The 20,576-nt window shown below is 42.4% G+C and overlaps 2 protein-coding genes across 9 annotated transcripts; one reads left to right on the top strand and one right to left on the bottom strand.

The window, feature by feature from the left end:
* The first annotated feature begins 77 nt into the window (after window positions 1–77).
* RUSF1 (RUS family member 1) lies at window positions 78–18,371 on the top strand. Of its 8 annotated transcripts, XR_007953484.1 has the most exons (16): window positions 5,791–6,023; window positions 6,544–6,621; window positions 7,043–7,157; window positions 9,078–9,123; window positions 9,855–9,887; window positions 9,990–10,095; window positions 10,536–10,637; window positions 11,527–11,597; window positions 11,689–11,873; window positions 11,949–12,006; window positions 12,227–12,297; window positions 12,980–13,123; window positions 13,225–13,302; window positions 13,520–13,610; window positions 16,701–16,822; window positions 18,279–18,371. XR_007953484.1 is itself a non-coding variant. In XM_051996533.1 (15 exons), exons 2-15 carry the CDS (start codon window positions 5,798–5,800, stop codon window positions 14,166–14,168), a joined length of 1,392 nt encoding a protein of 463 aa, XP_051852493.1. In that variant the 5' UTR covers window positions 685–780; window positions 5,610–5,797. The 8 variants fall into 8 exon arrangements, 6 of the variants coding, with proteins under 6 accessions (XP_051852505.1, XP_051852493.1, XP_051852487.1 ...); XM_051996533.1 differs by lacking the exons at window positions 7,043–7,157; window positions 16,701–16,822; window positions 18,279–18,371 and adding exons at window positions 685–780; window positions 14,066–14,168 and having other exon boundaries at window positions 5,610–6,023; XM_051996527.1 differs by lacking the exons at window positions 16,701–16,822; window positions 18,279–18,371 and adding an exon at window positions 14,066–14,168.
* Window positions 13,812–20,543, bottom strand: SLC5A2 (solute carrier family 5 member 2). Its single transcript, XM_051996578.1, has 14 exons — window positions 20,430–20,543; window positions 19,585–19,656; window positions 19,354–19,458; window positions 18,396–18,560; window positions 18,076–18,181; window positions 16,726–16,806; window positions 16,295–16,524; window positions 16,074–16,209; window positions 15,850–15,957; window positions 15,451–15,601; window positions 15,154–15,322; window positions 14,788–15,003; window positions 14,464–14,596; window positions 13,812–14,345 (listed from the first exon to the last, which is right to left on the bottom strand). Exons 1-14 carry the CDS (start codon window positions 20,529–20,531, stop codon window positions 14,125–14,127), a joined length of 1,995 nt encoding a protein of 664 aa, XP_051852538.1. The 5' UTR covers window positions 20,532–20,543; the 3' UTR covers window positions 13,812–14,124.
* Between the last annotated feature and the right edge of the window lie 33 nt (window positions 20,544–20,576).

Raw genomic sequence — 20,576 nt, 5'->3', positions numbered from 1 at the left:
AACAACAATGATAAGTGAAGGAAGAGGGAGGAGAGAAAGGGAGGGTCTTTTCTGAGCTAAGAGAGATAGATGATAGTACAGAGACAACTTAATGGAGAAAAGGCAACTGGGTGAAACTGAGACAGTCTCCTACCATCGTTCTGTCCTTTTGTCCTAAAATTCTAGCTTTTCCCCTCTCAATGATGTTTTCTCTTTAAGAATTTGAACATCCGGACTTTCCCAAAGTTCAAGGGTTTATTTCCCAAACCCTTATGTAATCTCTCCAAGGGCCTAGTTACCAACTCTCTCTAGTTTCTTGCTAATTTGTGAAATAAATTCTAGAGAATCTGCCCTGTATTTTAGGACTCCTGTTATAATTTGTCCTTATTAAGAAAACTATAAAAGATGATTGATAAAGCAATGTGTATTAAAAATAAACTTATTACAAATAACAAAAGCTTAACAAAAGAAAGAAAACATAAAAGGAGGAAATGTCTTGAGCTACAAGTAAGATCACAGGATTCTAAATTCAGAGACATAAGGGATCTCTGTAGTCATCTAGTTTAACAATCTTCTCATTTTACTGAGGAAACTGAATTGAAGTTAAGTGATATAGTCAGAGAGGTTGTAAGAATTTGAACTTGGATCCTTAATCTCCAAATCCAAAAATAGGATTTTTTTCTGCTGCACAATGTTGACAAAGTGAAGAGATGGGGCAGGAGCAAAGGAAGAGGGAGAAGCACACAGAGAGATCAAGTTTTATTCCTCTACTGTCTTTGATCACCCCAGAACTGGCAACATGTAAGTATTCTACCCAGCTATTAATATTTCTCTTCCCAGAGTCAAAGCATTTTATTTAATATTCAACACCAATACCTAAACTAACAATTCAGGAGATGAGAGACCAGCAGCTAAGCATAATGTTGACACATTCATCATGGGAAGGAAAAAAGCAACTTTGTGATTGATATTTTGCTCAGTTAAATGTTGACTTTTTATGGTACCTTCCTGCAAAGAGCTCTCAATGGTTATCTTAAGTCTACTGTGTTTGGAATCTCTTCAGTACTGTGTAATTCTTGTTGCTCCTCAGTAAATTATGTTATGTTGAAATGGCAATCACTCAGATTTTGGTACAGAAATAGTATTATCCTTAATGACAACAAATAGACATTGAAGATCTTTTATGTGGAAGATAATGGTTTAGAACCAGTCAGATAAAGAGGTTTAAGTCCCTGACCTATGATTCTGCTTCTCCAAGTAGATCAATACTAGAAGATTTTAGAATAAGATTCTTAGAGAATAGAGCACCTTTGAGGTCAGGGACTTAGAGGACATTTAATCCAATTTATATTCCTCTCTCCATTGTACAGATGAGTAAACTGAGGCCTAGACAAGTGAAAAAAAATTCCTTGAGATCACCTAGGTAGTAAACTACAGAGGAAGGATTTAAACTTAGGTTCTCTGACTCCAAAACCAATGCTTTTTTGTTTCCTTTTTTTTTTTTTTTTTTAAAGCAGCTACTATTTCGTAATGTTATTTAAATTGTAATTGATGAGATACAGCTTCTAGGGAAAATGTGGCAGTAGCTCTGAGACCACCAGGTCTTTTTGCCCAGTTCCACAGATAATGCTGGCTGCCAGATAATAATCTGTTGGTCTGTGATAAGAATTTCTGAGACAAATGGTGAGGTGCCTACTAGACCATTCCTCAGTTCTACCTCTGGGCCATAAAAATAGCATATCAGTGTCAAGAAGAACCAGATAGATCTCTCTTTTTTCCTATAAACTTGTCTTCTTGCTCCTGGTTCTTTGCTAAATTCTTTTGGAACTTAGTCCACTCCGCATTATAACTACAATAAACTCTGCCCCTTGACTTGAAGATGAAAGTTCTTTTGAGACACCTTGAAATACCAGTTTGAGACTCCAAATTTAATCAGTATAGAAATATACATAATCAGTATAGAAATTGTTTAGGGATTGCTGCTGGATGGAGGGGTGGTCTCACTGAGACCTCACTGAGAAATCTTGAGTTGACCTTTGGAGGACAGCAGGGTTTAAAGAAATGGAGAGAAAGAGGGAAAGTATTACAGGATGGGTAAGCAAAGATTACAAAATACAATAAATACAGTAATTCTGAAGTTAGAGGACCTGGTTTTAATTACTGCTTGTTCTCTGGGTAAACTTGGGCTAGTCTTCACTTTTCTATGATTTAGCTTTCTCATCTGTAAAGTAAAGGAATTAGGTTAGATGATTGATAATGTCCTTTCCTGCTCTAAATGTCTGACCTAAGGTAAGAATCTCCATAGCATGTTCTGATGGACAGAGAACAAAGCAACAGCGAGATGAAGCTATAGATTTTTGTGGAAAGCAGCTTGAAGGAATTGGAGATATTTTTCTTTCCATCTTTTCCTATGCCTTCAAACGCCAAAATCTGCTCTTTATTCTTCCTTTTATACTTGACTCCTTTCCCAAGCCATTACCCTTGCACTGGATAATTCTCCCCTCTTCTTTATCTCACACGTTCCATGAACCAGCTCAAATCTACATCATCCTTTATTTTTGAAACTTTTCTCCTACTAACCAAAGATATATCCTGAGTCCTTCTCTTTTCCCTCTATATTTGATGACTCTATTAGCTCCTGTGAATTTAATTATCATCTCTATGAAGATGATTTAACAGATCTATATATCCACTCTCTATATAGATCCTATATATCTACTCTTTCTACTGAGCTCCAGTCCTTCATCACCAACTACTTTTTTGGCTTTTCATACTAAATAATTATCTCAAAATCTACATGTACAAAACACTATTCATTATTTTCCTCTCTCAAACTTTTCCTTTTCCTAAATTCTCCTATAATTGTAGAGATTACCACTATCTTTCCACTCAGTCTGGTTAAGGACCTCAGTGTTATCTTCAACTCTTCACTCTTCCATGCATCCAAATTTATTGTTAAATCTTGTAACTTCTACACTGACATCTCTCATATATGTCCTCTTTTCTCCATTCATACAGCCACCACCCAGATAGAATATTAAACACCTTCCACTTGGTCTCTCTGCCTCAAATCTCTCCATGCTCTATCTTCCATTTAGCTACCAAAGTGATTTTCCTAAAGCATAGATCTGATCATGTCATACACACATACTTACCACACAATAAACTCTAATGGTTCTTTATTACCTCTAGGATCAAATCCAAAATTCTCTATTAATTGAAGCTTTTTACTTTCCTGGCTCCTTCCTATTTCCTAATCTTTTGATATTTTACTCTCTTCCACTATATTCCTCAAAACTTGACTGAATAAGTTGGAGCCAGAATTTTCTTAGGATTGATTTTTATTCTTTATCCTTTATGTGAGCCACCAAATGATCCAGGGCCTTTGCCAGCATGTTCTCATCGGCTCAGTCAATATTATGTCATCAATATAGACAGGTAAACCAGTGTCTCAAGAAAGGAGGCCTCTTTCAGGTGTCTGTTCACCATAATGTGGCAATTGAGGGAATTTTAGGTAGGCCTGTGTGGGGAACGATGATGAAAGTATTCTGTTGCTTTCTCAGGTGAAAACAGACTGTTCCTGACTAGTCTCAGCTATGTGAATAGAGAAACTAGCATCCTAGGGCTAGGCTGCCTGGGTATCTACAATATTGATGAGGTCCAGATCAACTGTAATGAGGGTTGTGCTCTGTGCAGTTCAGCATAAGCTGCTAGATGCCATCTGTTTTCCTTAAGAGACAGAGTTGTTGTAAAAGATATTTGTGTAATGAAATACTTCAGCTTCCTTCTTCTCCATCACCAGAGGAAAAAAATATCTCTTTTCATCTCTCCTGAGGATTAATTTGGGTAACTTTTAAGAGTTCCATTTAGCTATACCTACAGTAGTATATATAGAAGCTGATGAAAGAGCCTGTGGAAATATTTATTCCCTAGAGCCTAAGATATCTATTCCCTCCATAGTTTGTCTTCTATATCTTCCTCTCAATGATCAAAATGGACCTTTAGAGGATACTTTAAGCTTGGGTGTGGCTGAAAGGTTCTTAATACTCCCTGCTCAATTTCTTCATACAATCTTACAAGCACCAGGATGGGCAGGCCCCAAATTTTAGGAACCACACCTAAAGATTCCTCTAAAAGAGAACATCTTTATCCTCAGCCCACCGAGTGGACTAATAAGCTATTTTACCCCTCCCTACTTTCCTCGGAATGTCTCTTCACATGAACAGCTGTATTTGCAAAATCATAACAGTCCCAATATCTTGTCATCAATTGATCAATGTGTAATTGTAGGATTGTATTAGCTAAAATTTGAATACATTCTGCTGAGCCTCCATCCAGAAGTCAGAATCCCCCAGATTGAAAAGGCTTGACAAATGGTAGTACATGAATATTACTAATTAATGATGAATATGAATACAGTAACATGAAAATATATATATACATATATATATATGTATATATATATATACATATACATATATATACATATATACATATATATATGTATATATATATATATATGTATATGTATATGTATATATATATGTATATGTATATATATATATATATATATATATATATATACATATATATATATATATATATATATATATATATACTGATACACCGGTGAAGTAATCAGACCTAACAAAACAGTATACATAGTAACTATAACAAGATAAATGGAAAGATCACAAAACTAGCAAAAGTAAACACTGCAAAATTACCAAGAACAAGCATGACCCTAAAGAAGAAATGTAAAAGATCACCTCCCCTTCTCTGTTGCAGAAGTGGAAGGCACATAGATGTGGAACATTGTATATATTTTTGGACATTTTTCAATATAGTAATCAGCTTTATTGATTATCTCTTTTTCTTCTTTTTAAAAAAATCTTTAAAAATATTCTTTATGTTTGAGATGGGGAGATGAAGAATATAGGAAATTTTAGGTAATATAAAACAAAAGCAATCAATAAAATTATTATTTTTTTAAAGAAATAGGCTTAAGAAAAAAAGTAAGGTACTGAGAATGAAGAATGGCAGGAAATGGCAAGGCAATTAGGTGAATGAGGACAACGCTTAAAAACTTCATAGAGTTTTCTGAATTCAGTAGCACTCTCCACTACACCACAAGACCTCCCTTAAATGGAAACTGATGGTATAAGAATGGAGGTCAAAAAGACTACAGCCCTTGCCCTTTCTCATATCCCTGGAACAGCTAATTGAGAAACCAACATCCGGACAAGAGGGCTACAGTATCCTTTATTAGGTATTTACATAGTGCTTTAAAGTTTGCACAAAGATGTGAGTTTCACAACAATGTGAAGCTTATTATCTCCATTTTAGAATTGGTTATTTGAAGTTGAAATGCTCGGATCTTTGTGATTGAATCTAGGGGAGGCATTAACAATAGCTATAGCTGGTATAAAAGCATTAAGGTTTGCAAAGCGTTTTGCACACGTCATTTAAACCTTCCTAAGAGTTATTATCCTCTTTTGCAGAAGGGAGGAAACTGTAGCGGACCTAGAAGCAGAGGGTCACTTAATTGGATGAGAACTCCGGTTTTCTTTATTAGAGCTTCTGTGCTCTATTCACGGAGCCATCTAACGGCTGCCTCCCTTTAACTTTAGGCGTCCCTGCGCCGGGTGGAAAGACTGAGCTGCAGGAAAACTGGAACAGCTCATTCCTATAAACTTTGGAAACAGTTCGTGCTTTGCCTTTGTGCACATTATGTCCTTCTGGAGTCGCCGTAGCTTCCATCAGAGGCAAACCTCAGACTTGGAAGGTCCAAGCCGGAACCGCGCCGTTGGCCAGGCGGATGTACGGGGTTAGAGGTCACCCGTTCCCGCAGCTGCTGCTCCTGACAGGAGCTGTGACAGAGGCGCCTGCGGACCGAGATGTCAGGCGGCAAAGGGCCCGTGGCACTGCAGTGCTGGGAGCGTTTTGGTTCCAGGAGCCCCCGCAGCTGCACCGTAGCCCCCGACGGGAGCTTGTGCTGGGAGGCTGGGGGCGGGCCCGGGCAAGGCCTGCGAGCTGCTCTCACGGTGATGGATCGCGGGAGAGACACCCTCCCCCCACCCCACCCCCAGGAGGAGAGTGGGGGGGAGAGTGTAGAAAGATACACCCCCCACCTCACTCTCTAGGAGGAGGTGTAAAGAGACCACTCCGGGAGGGGGAAGTGTGGAGACTCCTGCTTTAGGGAGGAAGTACCTCTGGAAGGGTTCTAGGGAAACCCCCACATAATGAAGTAGAACTTTTAGAGAGGAGAAACCAGAAACACCCTCTTCCCCCCAAAATAAGGAGTGGGAGGAGGGAAGGGAGGGACAGGTACTCCAGATAGAGACAGGCAGAACAGAGACCATCCCTAGCAGGAAGAGAAGCAGAGATAACCTTCATCCCAAACTTCTGTAGGAGAGAAAACAGACTTGTTTTAAGGGGGGGGAGAGAGAGGAGCGGGGCATCATAAACTGTACTAAATAAAGATCATCTGGGAGGTCTGTTGTGGGGAGAGGCCATCCAAGGTACCCTTGAACTCACTTCCCTTTTCTCCTCCCGCCATCCCAGGCTGTGTTCCTGCCCCACGGCTTCCCCGACAGTGTCAGCCCAGACTACCTGCCCTACCAGCTGTGGGACACAGTACAGGTTATTATCAGGCCCCCTAAGGGGAAGGGAGGAAGGATGGGAGGATAGAACATCAGAGGAACTGTGGAGGTCATCTAGGTCAGACTTCTCTTTTTACAGAGGAGGAACTTGAGGCCCAGATTGGTCCACTTGAATCCGGGTCTCTTTTTCTTTTCCCCAGTGTTCTTTCCATTCTTTACTTTGGGGCGTTATGACAGGACTGGCAGCTTGATGTAGTGGAGCAAGCCCCGGGCTGTAAGTCAGAAGACCTGTTCTAGTTTTAGGCTTGCCCTGGTTATTCCTGGCCTTTTTCTGGGCCTCTGTAAAGGGAGGGGGTTTGACTAAATGATCTCTAAGAAGGTCCCTTTAAATTATGTGATGACAAAGTCAAAGCTGGGAGAACGATGACATTTCTCTTACCAGATATCCTTTCACCATCCAGGCTTTTGCCTCCAGCCTCACAGGCTCATTGGCGACCCAAGCCGTCCTTCAGGGGGTTGGGGTGGGGGATGCAGCTGCTTCTGTCTCAGCTGCCACCATCACTTGGCTCTTAAAAGGTGAGCTATGATCAATATGCCAGTCCCCAGTGGCTTATCTTTTTAGCCCTTATGTTTCCAAGTTGATGCTTCCTTTTCTCCTTCTTTCCCCAAATGCCTGCCATGCTTTCCTCTTCATGACTAAATCCCTTTCCCCTACCTGGTATTCTGGGTTCTTGTCACTAAGAAAAGGAACTCATTCTGCTTAAATTTCCTCCTAATCCATTCTGCATGAGTCTACTCACATTTTTACCTAGCCTTAATCAGAATGGATGTTGCCTCAGTCACACTGAAACCTGGTTTAGCTTAAAAAGGCCAAGGTCTCGTACTGCATCCAGGGCCAACTTGTCCTGATCTATATCTGGCCACTGGACTCTAATGGCTCTGGAGAAGAAATTGAAGTAGAGGACCTTGAATAGCCCTCCCTCACTTAAATCAATTCACTTGCAAGTTATGGTGCCTCCCAGATACCTTGGTCCTTTTCCAGAAAGGACAAAACACCAAGCTGGTCTTTCTAATGCACAGTTCTGACCAGGTCATTCCCAGTCTTATTTGAAAATCTTCAGTGTCTCCTCATTGCCTTCAAGGCATGAGTTCTTAACTTTTTTCTGTATTAAAAACCCCTTTGGAAGTCTGGGGAAATTATGGACCCCTATTCAGAGTAATCTTTTTAAATGCATAAATTTACAGGCCTACGGTTTAGAACCACTGATTTAGAATGATTTGCAGATCTATGGCTCAAAGTTTCCACACTCCCATCATTCCAATTTTGCCATTTTGATTAATTCTATTCTTCATACCTACTTTCCAGCTAGACATTCATTCCCACTTTTTCCTTGAACATTTTACTCCACTTGGAATTCAATTCAGTGTGTATTAATTGGTTACAAATGTCCAAGGCATTGCACTCAATATTAAAGGAGGTTTTTGTAGTGTCTAGAAACTGGAAATTGAAGGGATGCACACCAATTGAAGAATGGCTAAATAAATCGTGGTATATGAATGTTATGGAATATTATTGTTCTATAAGAAATGACCAGGATGAATACAGAGAGGCTTGGAGAGACATGCATGAACTGATGCTAAGTGAAATGAGCAGAACCAAGAAATCATTATATACTTCAACAACAATACATGATAATCAATTCTTATGGACGTGGCTCTCTTCAACAATGAGAGGATCCAAATCAGTTCCAATTGATCTGTAATGAACAGAACTAGCTATACCCAGAGAAAGAATACTGGGAAATGAGTTATGGACCACAACATAATATTTCCACTCTTTCTGTTAATGTTGTTTGCATTTTTGTTTTTTTCTTCTCGGGTTATTTTTACCATCTTTCTAAATCCGATCTTTCCTGTACAACAAGATAGTTATACATATATTGTATTTAACATATACTTTAATATATTTAACATGCATGGGACTGCCATTTAGGGGAGGGTGGGACGAAGAAGGGGAAAAGTTGGAACAGAAGGTTTTGCAAGGGTCAGTGTTGAAAATTTACCCATGCATATGTTTTGTACATAAAAACCTGTAATAAAAAAATAAATTAAAAAAAATGCTCAAGTAGGGGTGAAGATAATTAGACCAAGCCCTTAAGGAGTTTACATACTTTCTTCTACTGTTTCCACCTGTCAAAAATCCTTATTTAATCACTAGCAAGAAGTCATTCCTCCCTTTTCCATATTCCTATAGCATTGTTTGTACTACTCTTAAGGCATTTATCATTTTTTACCTTTTATAATAGTTACTTATAAGTTGCTGATCTCACCTATCTATTTCATGAAAGCAGTCATTGTGTTTTAATTATTTTTTTATTTACTCCTTTCCTACCCCCCCTCCCAAGCAATAGATGAAAACCGATTACTTGCTAAATGAATAAACAAACATTGAATTTAGAGATCTTTTGGCCTCATTTGCCCTCTCTTCTACTATAGATGGAACTGGCATGCTGGGGCGAATTGGTTTTGCCTGGTTGATGGGGTAAGTTTCTCTTTCTTCCAAATCAGGTCTGATTAAATCAAGAGCTTTCATAGGTAATTACTGTGTCTTTTAACTCTACATGGCCACCAGTAACCTGGCAGAGTTGACCTTCACCCAAACTGTGAAGTTTGATTTTGATAGCTTCCTATTTCTCCCAACCTTTTTGCAGTTAATGAATCAGTATTCCTTGAAAGCAGTGCCAATATCAGTCTTTATCTTTCTACCTTCCTTTTCCCTTTTTCTAAACCACAGAAACCACTCAGTTTTTTAAGAATGTTAAAACATGGAGATAGAAAACCTTAGAAGAGGAAACTGAAGCCCAAAGGGCACTCCCTGAAGCCACAGATAGTTAATGATGGAGCTAGGACTATACTGCCCGTTCATGACTCTTCCACTACAGTATGTTGCCTTGCATTGTTCCATCTCTCTTGTCCAGGGAGAAAAGATTTGATAATATCAAATACATTGAGGATATTGAGGGACCAAATGTATTCTTTCTCCCAGTGCTGCTTAGATTTTAAAATAAAGCCTAGAGAAGGAAATGGTTAAACTAGAGTAATAAATCTCTAATGATGAGGTTTTAGATATAAATTAGTCATATGAAAGAGTTTTGATAAGAGAGGGTCTTCCTATATTCAGATGACTTCATATATTCTGCCTATATGTGAAACTGACTGCCACATAGTAAGTGATTTCTTCTTGATTCCAATGTAATAACCTCTCTTCTACAGGAGCAGACTGGATTGTGATGCCAAGAAATGGAGGTGATGAGGGTGCAGTGGGGAGTCACAGAACTGGTAGGAGTTGGAAGGCACAAGGTGAATCTTTTGTAATGGAAATTCAGGACCTCTGCCCTCTGCCCTCAGGCTCTTCGCTGATGTTCTCAATGATGCAGCCATGTTCCTAGAGATTGTGGCCCCAGCATTCCCATCCTGCTTTACTCTCATTGTTTGTGTCAGCAGCTTGGCTAAGGTACTCATCTTAAGAAGAAATGGAGGACCAATCACTCACAATCATTTGTTCATTGCTTATAGTAGGCATAGTCCTGTGTTCCTTAGAAGATTAAGAGATGCATAAGACATAAGATGTGTACCCTGGAGAGTCCAGCAGGAGAAATAAAAGACTTTTTCCTGAGTTCAAATCTAGCCTCAGACATTTTCTAGCTGTGTAACCCTAGTCACTTAACCCTGATTGTTTCTATTTCCTCATCTATAAAATGAGCTGGAGAGGAAATGGCAAACCACTTCAATGTTTTTGCCAAGAAAACCCCAAAAGGGATCACGGAGAGTCATATATGACTATAAAACAACTAAATAGAATCCAATCTAACTGTATAATAATTAGTCTTTGGAATATGATATTGCTGTATTGGACACTGAGCTTTTCTTTCTTCTGTCATATTTCACTCTTAGTGCATTGTGGGAGTAGCAGGGGGAGCTACACGGGCAGCACTGACCATGCACCAGGCCAGGAGAGACAATATGGCTGATGTTTCCGCCAAAGATGGAAGCCAGGTGAGAGGCCTGAGAAGAATTGTGGAGTTGAGGCATAGGGATATGAGCTCAAATAGCAAGGGCTGAGTTGGGATCTGTGGGAAGATAACCTAACCCTCCTTTCAGGAGGAGCAGAATTTAAGTAGATACCATAGTGTCTGTGAGTAGGTCTGATAAGCTAATCTAGACATAGCCAAATGGGCTGGTTTCTTTCAATGACCCAGAAGAACCACCTAGCAGATTAACAGCTTGTCCTCCCCAATTTTTTGCCATATGAAAATTGCTGGAGAATAGAGGAGAGGGATGGTACATGTTAGGGGTAAACCTGGAAATTTAGATTGAGAATCTATTCTCCCCAGTCTTAGTGGAGCCTGAAGACAGGCAAACTTCATTTGACACTCAAAGTAATTAAACTCCTATTTTAACATTTCGTTTTTTGTTTTTTTTTTAGTTGTCTAAACTTAGAATTTTATGAAAAGTTTATCATCTCCCTTCCTAGATTGTCAGCTCTCCAAAGCTATATCCTAAGGAGTTGATTGGTTTGAATAAAACATAGTTTCATTGATTTAGAACTAAAAGGGATTGTCTAGAGGCATGTTTAAAAGGGTGATAGAGGTGGGAAGGCAACTTACAGCCAGATTTTTTAAAGATCCTTGAATTGCAATTTAAGAAATTTAGACTATATTCTGTAGAAAATGGAGAGTTTCTTGAGTTGGAGAATAACATGGTGAAAGCTCTGTTTTAGAAAAATTAACTTTGTAATGGTTCCATGATGTCAGAACTGCTGGACTGACTTTTTTCCTTTCTACTTTTGTCCCAATGCAGGAAACTCTAGTGAATTTTGTAGTGGTTCCATGATGTCAGAACTGCTGGACTGACTTTTTTCCTTTCTACTTCTGTCCCAATGCAGGAAACTCTAGTGAATTTGGCAGGGCTGTTGGTCAGTCTTTTACTTCTTCCTCTTGTATCTGAACGGCCAAGGTGAGATGTTAGGGGAAGTCATGAAGGAGGGGTTGTGAATTCTTTGTTTTGTTTGCCTTGCCTTCCACTTCTGATCTCATTCTTTCTCTAGACTCAGTCTTGCTGCTTTCTTCCTTTTCACCGCCCTTCATCTCTACGCCAACTACCGAGCAGTTCGGGCTGTCATCATGGAAACATTCAACGAAACTCGACTTTACCTTGTCCTAAAGCACTTCATTCAGTGGGGAGAGGTCTTAACACCTCCCTCAGCCAATCGTATGGAACCACTGTGGACAGGTGACACTGCCTTTCAGTTTCCCTCACACCCTAAATCTAGTCCCTGCTGAATGTCCTGATCCTGGTTCCTCACAGGTTGCCTCCCTGCCCTGTCACTGTCCCTGGGTGTAGCCTTGCACAGCCTAGTCTCAAGGTAAGTAACACCTTCTCTTTCTTTCCTTATCCTCTCCCCCAATGCATTCCCTGAGCACCTGTTAACTCCGTATGAAAACCTTGCACTTCCTTACCACAAAAAGCCCTTGCCCCATCCTCTCATTTTTGAACATCCTGGCATATTCCTCACCCATAGCCACCCTACCATTGCCGCCTTCTCCTCTCCCACGGATGTCCTGGTTTTGTTTCTCTTCCCCTAGTGCCTTTGAACTGCAGCAGGTGAGTGAGGGACACCAACAACCCTACCTCCTGCGCTGGGACCAGTGCCGAGGTGAGAGGGGTAGAAAGCAAGATAGGCTAGGGGAGGAAGAGGAAAGGTAATGGAATGAAGTTTTATGAAAAAGTTTTCCTTTAGACAATTTATATAAGAACATAAAAATTTCTTTTAATTCCCTTTAATAAGAGCTTAGTCAGACAAAAGGAATGTTGACTACATGATATAGGTAGGTAGATCTGGTTGAACAATTCACCCCAGAGACTTTTAAGGTCACTCTCAACCTGGATGGAAGCTTCTAATGCTATAGGGTTTTCTAATCTAATCAACATTTTTATCTTCTAAGGATCTTTTTCAGTCATTATCAGACATGCATTTAAAAAATATTTATTAAACACCTGTATAAGATACTTGGGTGTATAACATATTCCTATCCTCAAGGAACTTAGATTGGGGAGATATGATATATGCACACCAAAACAAGCCTAATGATACCAGAAAATGTAAGCTAAAGGACAAATAGTAGTATAGATGGTAAATATTTCTGGAGTTCAAAGAAGAGAGAGTAGAGTGTGAGATAAGGCAATCAGGATATAGAATCTTATAAAGCCATGGGGGTGAGCAGGATAGAAGAGAAGGCATTGCAGGAGCAAAGACAGGTAGGGAAATGCATAAGGTATGTCCTAGGGATGAGACCAGTATGCCAGGCTAGTATTAACTTGTATTTCCATCTCTCTAGGCAAGATACAGGTGACTCTGGGCCAGGAAGCAAGTGCTGGGGTCATTCTGAGGGCAGCAACACATGGACTTTTGCTAGTAGCATTGTTGGACGATGTACCCCTTACAGAGGAGCTGGAGACCCTGAGGGGCCAAATCAGAGCAGGTTAGAGCTGAGGGGGGAAGGAGGAGGGTGGTGAAGTGGATAGCAAGAAGAGAGAAGGACTGGTTCTGAAGGCTGACCTTGGTTATTGTTTTGGTCCACAGCCCCTGAAGGAGACAGTTGGACCATTGTCAAGGAAACTTACCAGATCCTTGATAAGTTGTACCCCAAGTTCTTAAAAGGTAATGAGATCCATACTCCTTCCTTTAATCATTCTACACTGAACTGGGAATTTGAGTATGCTGCATTCTAATATGGGATCTTCCACTTATTCAACATGTGATGTGGCAAATAGCATTTTTTTTCTGAGCTTGCCTCCTTGGCTTTAAAATGGGGAGGAGGGAGCAGTGCCAACCAGATGAAGAACATTTAAGATTAGAAGGAAATCTTCCCTACCAGAGTTACAAGCTGTGGGCTGGGAGACAGAGCACCATCTGTTGGAGGTGGATGAGTGGCGAGCTGCATGGCCCCTTCGGGAGAAGAAGACTTTGTGAGTGCTGCTGCCATCACCTGGGCCTAGGCCAGATGGGGACCAGGAATGCTCTGAAATTGCATCAGAGGAATAAGGATCCCACAGAAAATGAGCTGCTCTTGGTGGAAAACTTTCTCCCTTGGCTGTCCCTTCTCCATTTTCTCTGGGTGGGAGAGCCTTCTCTGTGCTACCTTTTTATAAATGACATTGGACTCTCCATGTCTCTGATAAGTTTTATTTTTAGTCCATTCCAAAGCAGCCACGTTTTAATCTGACACAACAGTATAAATGATATATGTATTCACTAAGTACAGTAATGATGTGTAGTTGACAAATGAGGAAGCTGATACAGATAAAAATGAGCCACAGTCATGCTAGGGCTCATTTTTATTCCTCTTAGATTGTTTGTCCTAGATTCCAGCAGTATCAGTGCTGGAGATGCTCAGCTTCCCAGTTTCTTCTTCCCCCCCCAGTTCCCAACAGCAGAGAGCCAGGACAGCACTGGATTGCCAGTGCTCCACTATCAGAGATCTCAAGCATAAAACCCCCAGAGGAAAACTGCCACTGCCATCATGAGCAATGCATTGAGGTTGACAATCCGAGACCATCGGGGATCCTCACTAATGTCTTCCAGTTGCTGGGGTCTTGTTTCTTCAGCTGTGGGAGGTGAGGAGCTACTTGGACTACTTCCACTCATCCCACAGAACCAGAGCAGGCAGTGGCGGAGTAAGCCTGGGGCTTCTTGTGGGGGTTCTGAAGGAAACAAAAATTCATTGCTAATCCCCCTGAGCCAAAGAAAGAAAAACCAGCCCCTCTCCTTTGTAGCTATAGATTTAGGACTGGTTCCTGTCCCCTGCCACCAATGACTTACCATCTATCTCTACTGCATGTTCCAACTGGCCATTTGGCACAGGGGATTCAGGGGCTTCTGCCTCCTGCTCATCTGTGTCTAGGTCCTCCCGTTCTTCTTTACTGTGACGGAGACTGAACACAAGGCGGTGAAGCTAAGAGAAGAAGGGGCCTGTATGTTCATTGGATTTACTCATTCAATTGACACTCACCAAGTTCAGGGTACCATAGGGAATACTGATACTAGTTAGATTCAATTCCTTCCTGTAAGGCATTCAGTCCATGAGGGAAAGAGGGGGTACAGCCTCTAGGAAGAAGGAAAACATTCAGACTCTAGCCTACTTACATGCTTTTGGGGGATCGGTGTTGTGCAGAAGGAGATGGTGAGAATTAAAATACAGGAACAGATAAAAAGCACAATGGCAAAGTAGAGATAGTGGACACCACAGAAGAGACCAGGGCAGGAGGAAGGCCGGACACAGCTGCCAGTGCCAAAGGAGAACTCTGGGATGAGGCGAGCCAACCCTATTAGGAGGCCCCCAACTAACCCCCAAAAGGCACCCTGGTAAAGAGAGGAATGATTACTCTTAAATGTGGCTCCCCCCAAATCGAGGAACTCTTCCCTCAAGTTAATCACTCCCAAGCTCCCTTTCTTAGGCCTAGATGTCCTGCCCCCTAAGTTCCCTCTTAGTCTACATTTTTGGGGCCTTACAGGTTCATTGACCCTGGGCACAAAGAGGGCAAGAACAAAGACAGCTGAAACTGGTGGGGCCAGGTAGCTGGAGATGGCTTGGATGTAGTCAAAGAGTTGACCACCTTGTGCAGCCTGGACCACAGGGAGCCAAGCAATTGAGACTGCGACAATAAATAGCACCCAGAGCCTAGGAAGAAGAACAAAGGTCAGAACTATGGATCCCGGTTTCTCTGTTCGTAAACCAGGTGTTAGTTTACCAGGGAAATTGTACCCCAGAATCCTTATCCAATGAGGGGCTAAGAGCTGGGTCCTCACCGGCCCACCAGCAGTAACTCTTTGTCTCCAGCTCGGGGCCGTAACCTTGTGTAAATATCCATAGTGAAGAGGGTGCTGCTGCTGTTGAAGATGGAGGCCAGGGAGCTCATGAGTGCAGCCAGCATGACAGCCAGCATTAGTCCCCGAAGACCTAGATAGGAAGGAGAGAAGGTGAAACTCTGGATAAGACTTACAGGGCAGGTAGCGATCTAGTGGAAAAGCCCTCAGGAAGGAGGCCTTGGGTGAGGTTCTGGCCTTACCACTAACTTACTGTGTAGCCTAGGACTTCATATGTCAAGCCTTCAGTTTCCTCCATCAAAGGGCCTGCCCCTGATTTTCAAGGACCCTTGCAGCTCTAATAGCCTATGACTACGCTCCATTCCCCACTCCCCAGCTCACCGTTGGGCATGAGTTTCACCACCAGGAGGGGATAGGCAATGTTGGAACAGCCAACCTCTGTACCACAGATCTGCTTACACACTTCTGGAGCCACACATGCCACCTTATCTAGGACAGCACCAAAAAAAACGGAGAAAACCAGGTCCCATCAGAGGGGTAAGTTGGCATCTATGTGCCTGGCTTACCTGGATACTAAAGTCAGAGTGGAGTTGAGGGGCTGTTACCTGGAAAGAGAATTCGGCTAATCATTCCTGGCATGACCATCAGGAACATGGGCAGCAGCTTCAGGTAGCCGCACAGAATACAGCCAGCCTTAATGTGGGTCAAGTTCTTTCCGGCTAGGCATCTCTGTACGATAACCTGAAACATGAAGGAGATCCCTTGGCTCAGAACCAATAGTTGTTCTCAGATCTCAGCATTCCCGTCCACCCCTTCTTAGCCATACCTGGTCACTGCACCAATACCAGCCAGAGACAATGGTGAGCCCTATCAGCAGGGCTGGCCAAGGCAGATCCCCGGCCACTGGGTCCCGCAGGAGGTGAAAGGAGTCGGCGCGGGGCTGGTAGCAGGAGGAAGAGATGTTGCCCACCATGGGGTCCTCAGAAAAGGTTCGTGTGGTCTTGGCTTCCAGGTACTTGGCAAAGAGGCCTGTATATCCGCCCACCTCATTGAAGGCTGGCATAGGGACAGGGGACAGTCACAAGTCCTGGCACAGTTTTGCATTTTCCCAAGGATCTAGATTCCTATTGAGGATCTAAGCTTCCTTTTCCCCTTAAAAGTTCCAAAAAACTTTTTTTTTTTTTGAGAAATAGAAGTATCCTGTCATCTAGCTTAAGGTTTTTCCTCCCCAGATTTCAAGGTTCTGCTCTGCCATACCGTAGCCCATGAGAATGAATGCTCCCCCAAGAATGACGAAAGTCTGGACAGTATCTGTGTACATCAGTGCAGCCAGGCCACCTGGAAGGAGAATGAGGTCAGAAGACAGGTCTTCCATTTCCCTTCCTTTCATTCCTCACCCCCCCAAAAAAAAATAATGGTGGTTTTATAATTTCTAAGGCACTTGTACGTCTAGAATTTCACTTGATCCTCGTTGCCATCATGTAAGTTGGGTAGTAGGGCAAGGGCTGTGATCTCTCCTTGACATGAGAAAATGAGTGTTGCTCCCATTTGGGTGCTACATTTTAAAAAGGACTTTGACATCTAAAGCATGACCAGGTAATGTGAATAAGAATGTTGAGGAACTAAAAAATAGAAGATAAGATGGAGAAACATAATTAAGTCTGAATATTTGAGTGGCCAGCAGATGGAAGCGCTATTTTATTTGACTCCTAGAACTCAGTATTAGGAACAATGGGGAGAAATTGTGGAATGCAAGATTTTGACTAAATTAAGGAAAAACCTAATGATCAAAGCTATCCAAAAAGGGGAAGAGGCTGCCTCAAGAGTTTAATGCAATTGAAAGCCTTTGAGGTAAGGGTTGATGGCTACTTCAGGATGTTTGCTGAGGAAATAATTCCCATTCAGGTAAAGATTGGCTTTGACTGTACCTCTTATTTTTGTTTTTTGTCTTTTTGTTTTTTTATATCATAGACCTCTTTGATAGTCTGGCCAACCTCTGGACTGTTTTTAAATACATAAAATATACAGTATTGCAAAGGAGGCCAATTATGAACAAGAAAATGACCCCAAGACCAGATGATCTTTGGGATCCTTTCCCATTTGAGATTCAGGGCTAAGGGAAGTGCTTTGTCCAGGATCTCTCTTTTGAACTAGATCTGTGGCATGCCATTTTATACTAGATCATAATCCCTTCTGCCCCAGTGAGTTATGTTAAATCTGGAGCTTGAATACCAAATGTATTTACCACTCTTGTATAACTGGGCAAGTCATTTTTCCTCTTCAGGCCTCAGTTTCCTCATCTGTTGGAAGCAACACTGTGATCCATGAACCTTACACTCCTACAGCACCACAAGTTGAGGGCCTTGGAGCATTTGCTTCCCATTTTGGATTCCATCATAGAGGGAAGGAGCTCTGAGCCTGCTCTACCTCCCAAGCCAGATAATAAAGAACAAAACCACCTAGCCTGGCCACATTTAGATCAGATCCTAAGTTAAAAAGGCGAAATGATTTTTGTTCCTTCTCCCTAAAAGGATTTTTCTGGTCACTCCTCCTTTTCTGGTGACACTCTGAGGCCCCCCTCCCATTGACAGGCCCTGCCTTACCTACCTGTCACTGTGTAGATCATAGTGATGCCCAAGAGGGCAATAACAGAGGCATAGATGTTCCAGCCCAGAGCCTGCTGAATGAACACGGCCCCAGAGAACATGTCTACCTTGAGGGGGGAGAAGGTCAATAGGAGAAACATGAGGATTTAGGCATCTCAGCTTCCAGGATCTAGACCTCCTTTTTCTCCATTCTGTTCCCCATAGGACACAGGTGTCACATCCTACATTCATTTCTCAACATGACAGCCACACTGCCTCCTATCTCTTCCCCCTTCCCACCCCTTCCCACTCCCTGGCCACTTCTACATGGCTGATTCCTACAGAGATTTTGGTGAAGATGTAGAGGAAGAGCGAGAGCACTGAAAGGTAGAGACGGATTCGATGACCCCCAAATCGCTTCCTCAGGTACTGGGGCATAGTGATGACTCCTGCTGTCAGGTACACTGGTGCAAACAGCCAGCCCAGGAGCAACACCACGAAGAGAGCCTGGAGATTGGAGTTACTTGTTAGCAGGGAACCACTATCTGGAGTAGGGGGTGGGGGAAATGGGTCTGGGTAATGTAGAGCTGTCAAATGCTCTGTCTGGACCAGATTAAAATGTAATTGGGAAATGTTTAAAAGAATACAAATATAACAGACAATGCTAATTTGTGATTTTTTTCTAGGTCAAAATGCAGTCTTGAGAGATATATTTCTATTTAAATTTTGTTACCATGGCTATAGTTACCATGGCTGGAGGGACATTGAGGGCTCTGGAAGGAAAATATTCAAATCCAGGATGTGATGAGAATTGGGTTCAATTTAGGGATTGTTCAAGTAACAGGATATTTATTATATCCCAAGAATCAGGAAGCCCCCAAAGCAGAATCTGATGTGGACAATGTGATGATTAAAGGGCACTACCCCCTTGTAATGGGGAGGAAATAGAGTCAGAAGGAGGCATTAATACCATGCCTTTTTAAGACCTTTATAGGCGATCTTGTCTAAATTCCTTTGTGAAAGAATTCCCTTCTCAATCAGGTCTCAGGTTGGTATTTGGAAAGCCTCCAGGGAAGGAAAAGCCAGAGACACCTTCTCCACCTTCACCCGCTTTCTATGTATCTCAGATTCCAGATTAGGACATTCTATCTTAGAGCTAACCTTTAGGCTCCTTGCTATAGGAGACCTCCCTCTCTGGGAATCACTCCTTCACAGAGATAGAGGTGGTTCCCACAGTTCAGTAGTATGGATACTCCCTAGAAATCGATGAGACTGAAGAAGAAAAGGGAGTGAAACTCACATTCCATTCAAATCCTGCCACAGCTAGTCCACTTGCTGCACCTGTCCCGGCCAGGCCCACAAAATGCCCACTCCCAATGTTGCTGGCAAAGAGAGAGGCCCCAACCTGCAGGAATTAAGATGGGAGGGAGCTTTAGTCAAGGAGAATAATCCCCACCTCCCCTCATTCTCCTTTACATTCTTCCCAAACCCTTTCCCATGATACCCCATCCTTTTTCCAAAGCCTCCTTACCGGCCACCATATCATGCTCCTGCCAGCCAAGAAGTATCCTCCAATGGTCCCCCGGTTTGTCCGACACATGGACTAGGAGAGAAAGTGGGGAAGGGACGCAGCTAGCTCTGAGGGATGGGGATTATAGCTGAGTAAAACTCGAAGACAGTCAAGGGGACTGCATTGTAGGGGGATGGGGAGGAGGACATGGATGGGGGCAGGGCTGGACTAATGGGATCATCTATTTGTACCTCATTAGTGTCCTCATCACATTCCTCAGCCTTGTCTCAGTCTGAATATTAACTCCTATTACAGCCTTCACCCCTAGTCACATGGTCTTAGAAGCAGATGATGTTAGTGCTGAAAGGAACCTTAGAGACCTATCTCATTTTACAGAAAGATTGACCCATGGAGGGACTAACCCAGAGTCATGCAGTGGTGGTAAAGCGACCATTTGAACTTGGGCCTTTTGGTTCCAAATCCAGAGGGCTCAATGACTGTTCTTTTTTTTAATATATCATATTCTCTGCTCATCTCCTACCCAGATCCCTCTGATTTTGAAATACAGACCTCCAGCTCCCAGTCTGTGTCTTTCACTTTCAGAGACACAGAGTCCTTTAACTGCAGTAAATAGGAGGTCAAAAGATCAGAATTGAAATCCTAGTCCTACGGTTAATTTGTTCTATAACCTTGAACAGGTCATTTCTCTCTGGCCTTCAGTTTCCTCTTCTAAAGGTTGGACTAGATGACCTTCCAGAGCCTTTCCAGCCTTGACATTCCAGTTTTCTATCCCTTACCCCCTCCATCAGCCATTCTGTCCTCCCCAACCCAGCCTGAGGTCAAGGCATAATCCTCTGGCCTCTTACCCACAGACCGACCCCGATGACCAAAACGAAGTAGCCAGCGATGACAATGATGTCTGCTGGGTTGTCAATGAAGTTCCTGGAGTCTGCCGTGCTCTCCTCCATGATGCCTCAGCTCTGCCTCTAGTCCTATCTGGGCACTGGCCTCCC

The sequence above is a fragment of the Antechinus flavipes genome, chromosome 1 (assembly GCF_016432865.1).
Source record: "Antechinus flavipes isolate AdamAnt ecotype Samford, QLD, Australia chromosome 1, AdamAnt_v2, whole genome shotgun sequence".
NCBI lineage: Eukaryota > Metazoa > Chordata > Mammalia > Dasyuromorphia > Dasyuridae > Antechinus > Antechinus flavipes.
The sequence above is the reverse complement of the archived record's forward strand: the minus strand, read 5'-3'. Positions and strand labels throughout refer to the sequence as shown.

Coding starts and splice junctions, on each gene's coding strand:
- RUSF1 (XM_051996527.1), top strand. CDS start 5,877: ATGTCAGGCGGCAAAGGGCCCGTGGCACTGCAGTGCTGGGAGCGTTTT. Junction 9,124..9,854: donor GGTTTTGCCTGGTTGATGGG/GTAAGTTTCTCT, acceptor TCTCTTCTACAG/GAGCAGACTGGATTGTGATG. Junction 11,598..11,688: donor CTTGTATCTGAACGGCCAAG/GTGAGATGTTAG, acceptor TTCTTTCTCTAG/ACTCAGTCTTGCTGCTTTCT.
- SLC5A2 (XM_051996578.1), bottom strand. CDS start 20,531: ATGGAGGAGAGCACGGCAGACTCCAGGAACTTCATTGACAACCCAGCA. Junction 16,210..16,294: donor GGTATTGGTGCAGTGACCAG/GTATGGCTAAGA, acceptor TTCATGTTTCAG/GTTATCGTACAGAGATGCCT. Junction 15,958..16,073: donor TAGCCGAATTCTCTTTCCAG/GTAACAGCCCCT, acceptor GTGCTGTCCTAG/ATAAGGTGGCATGTGTGGCT.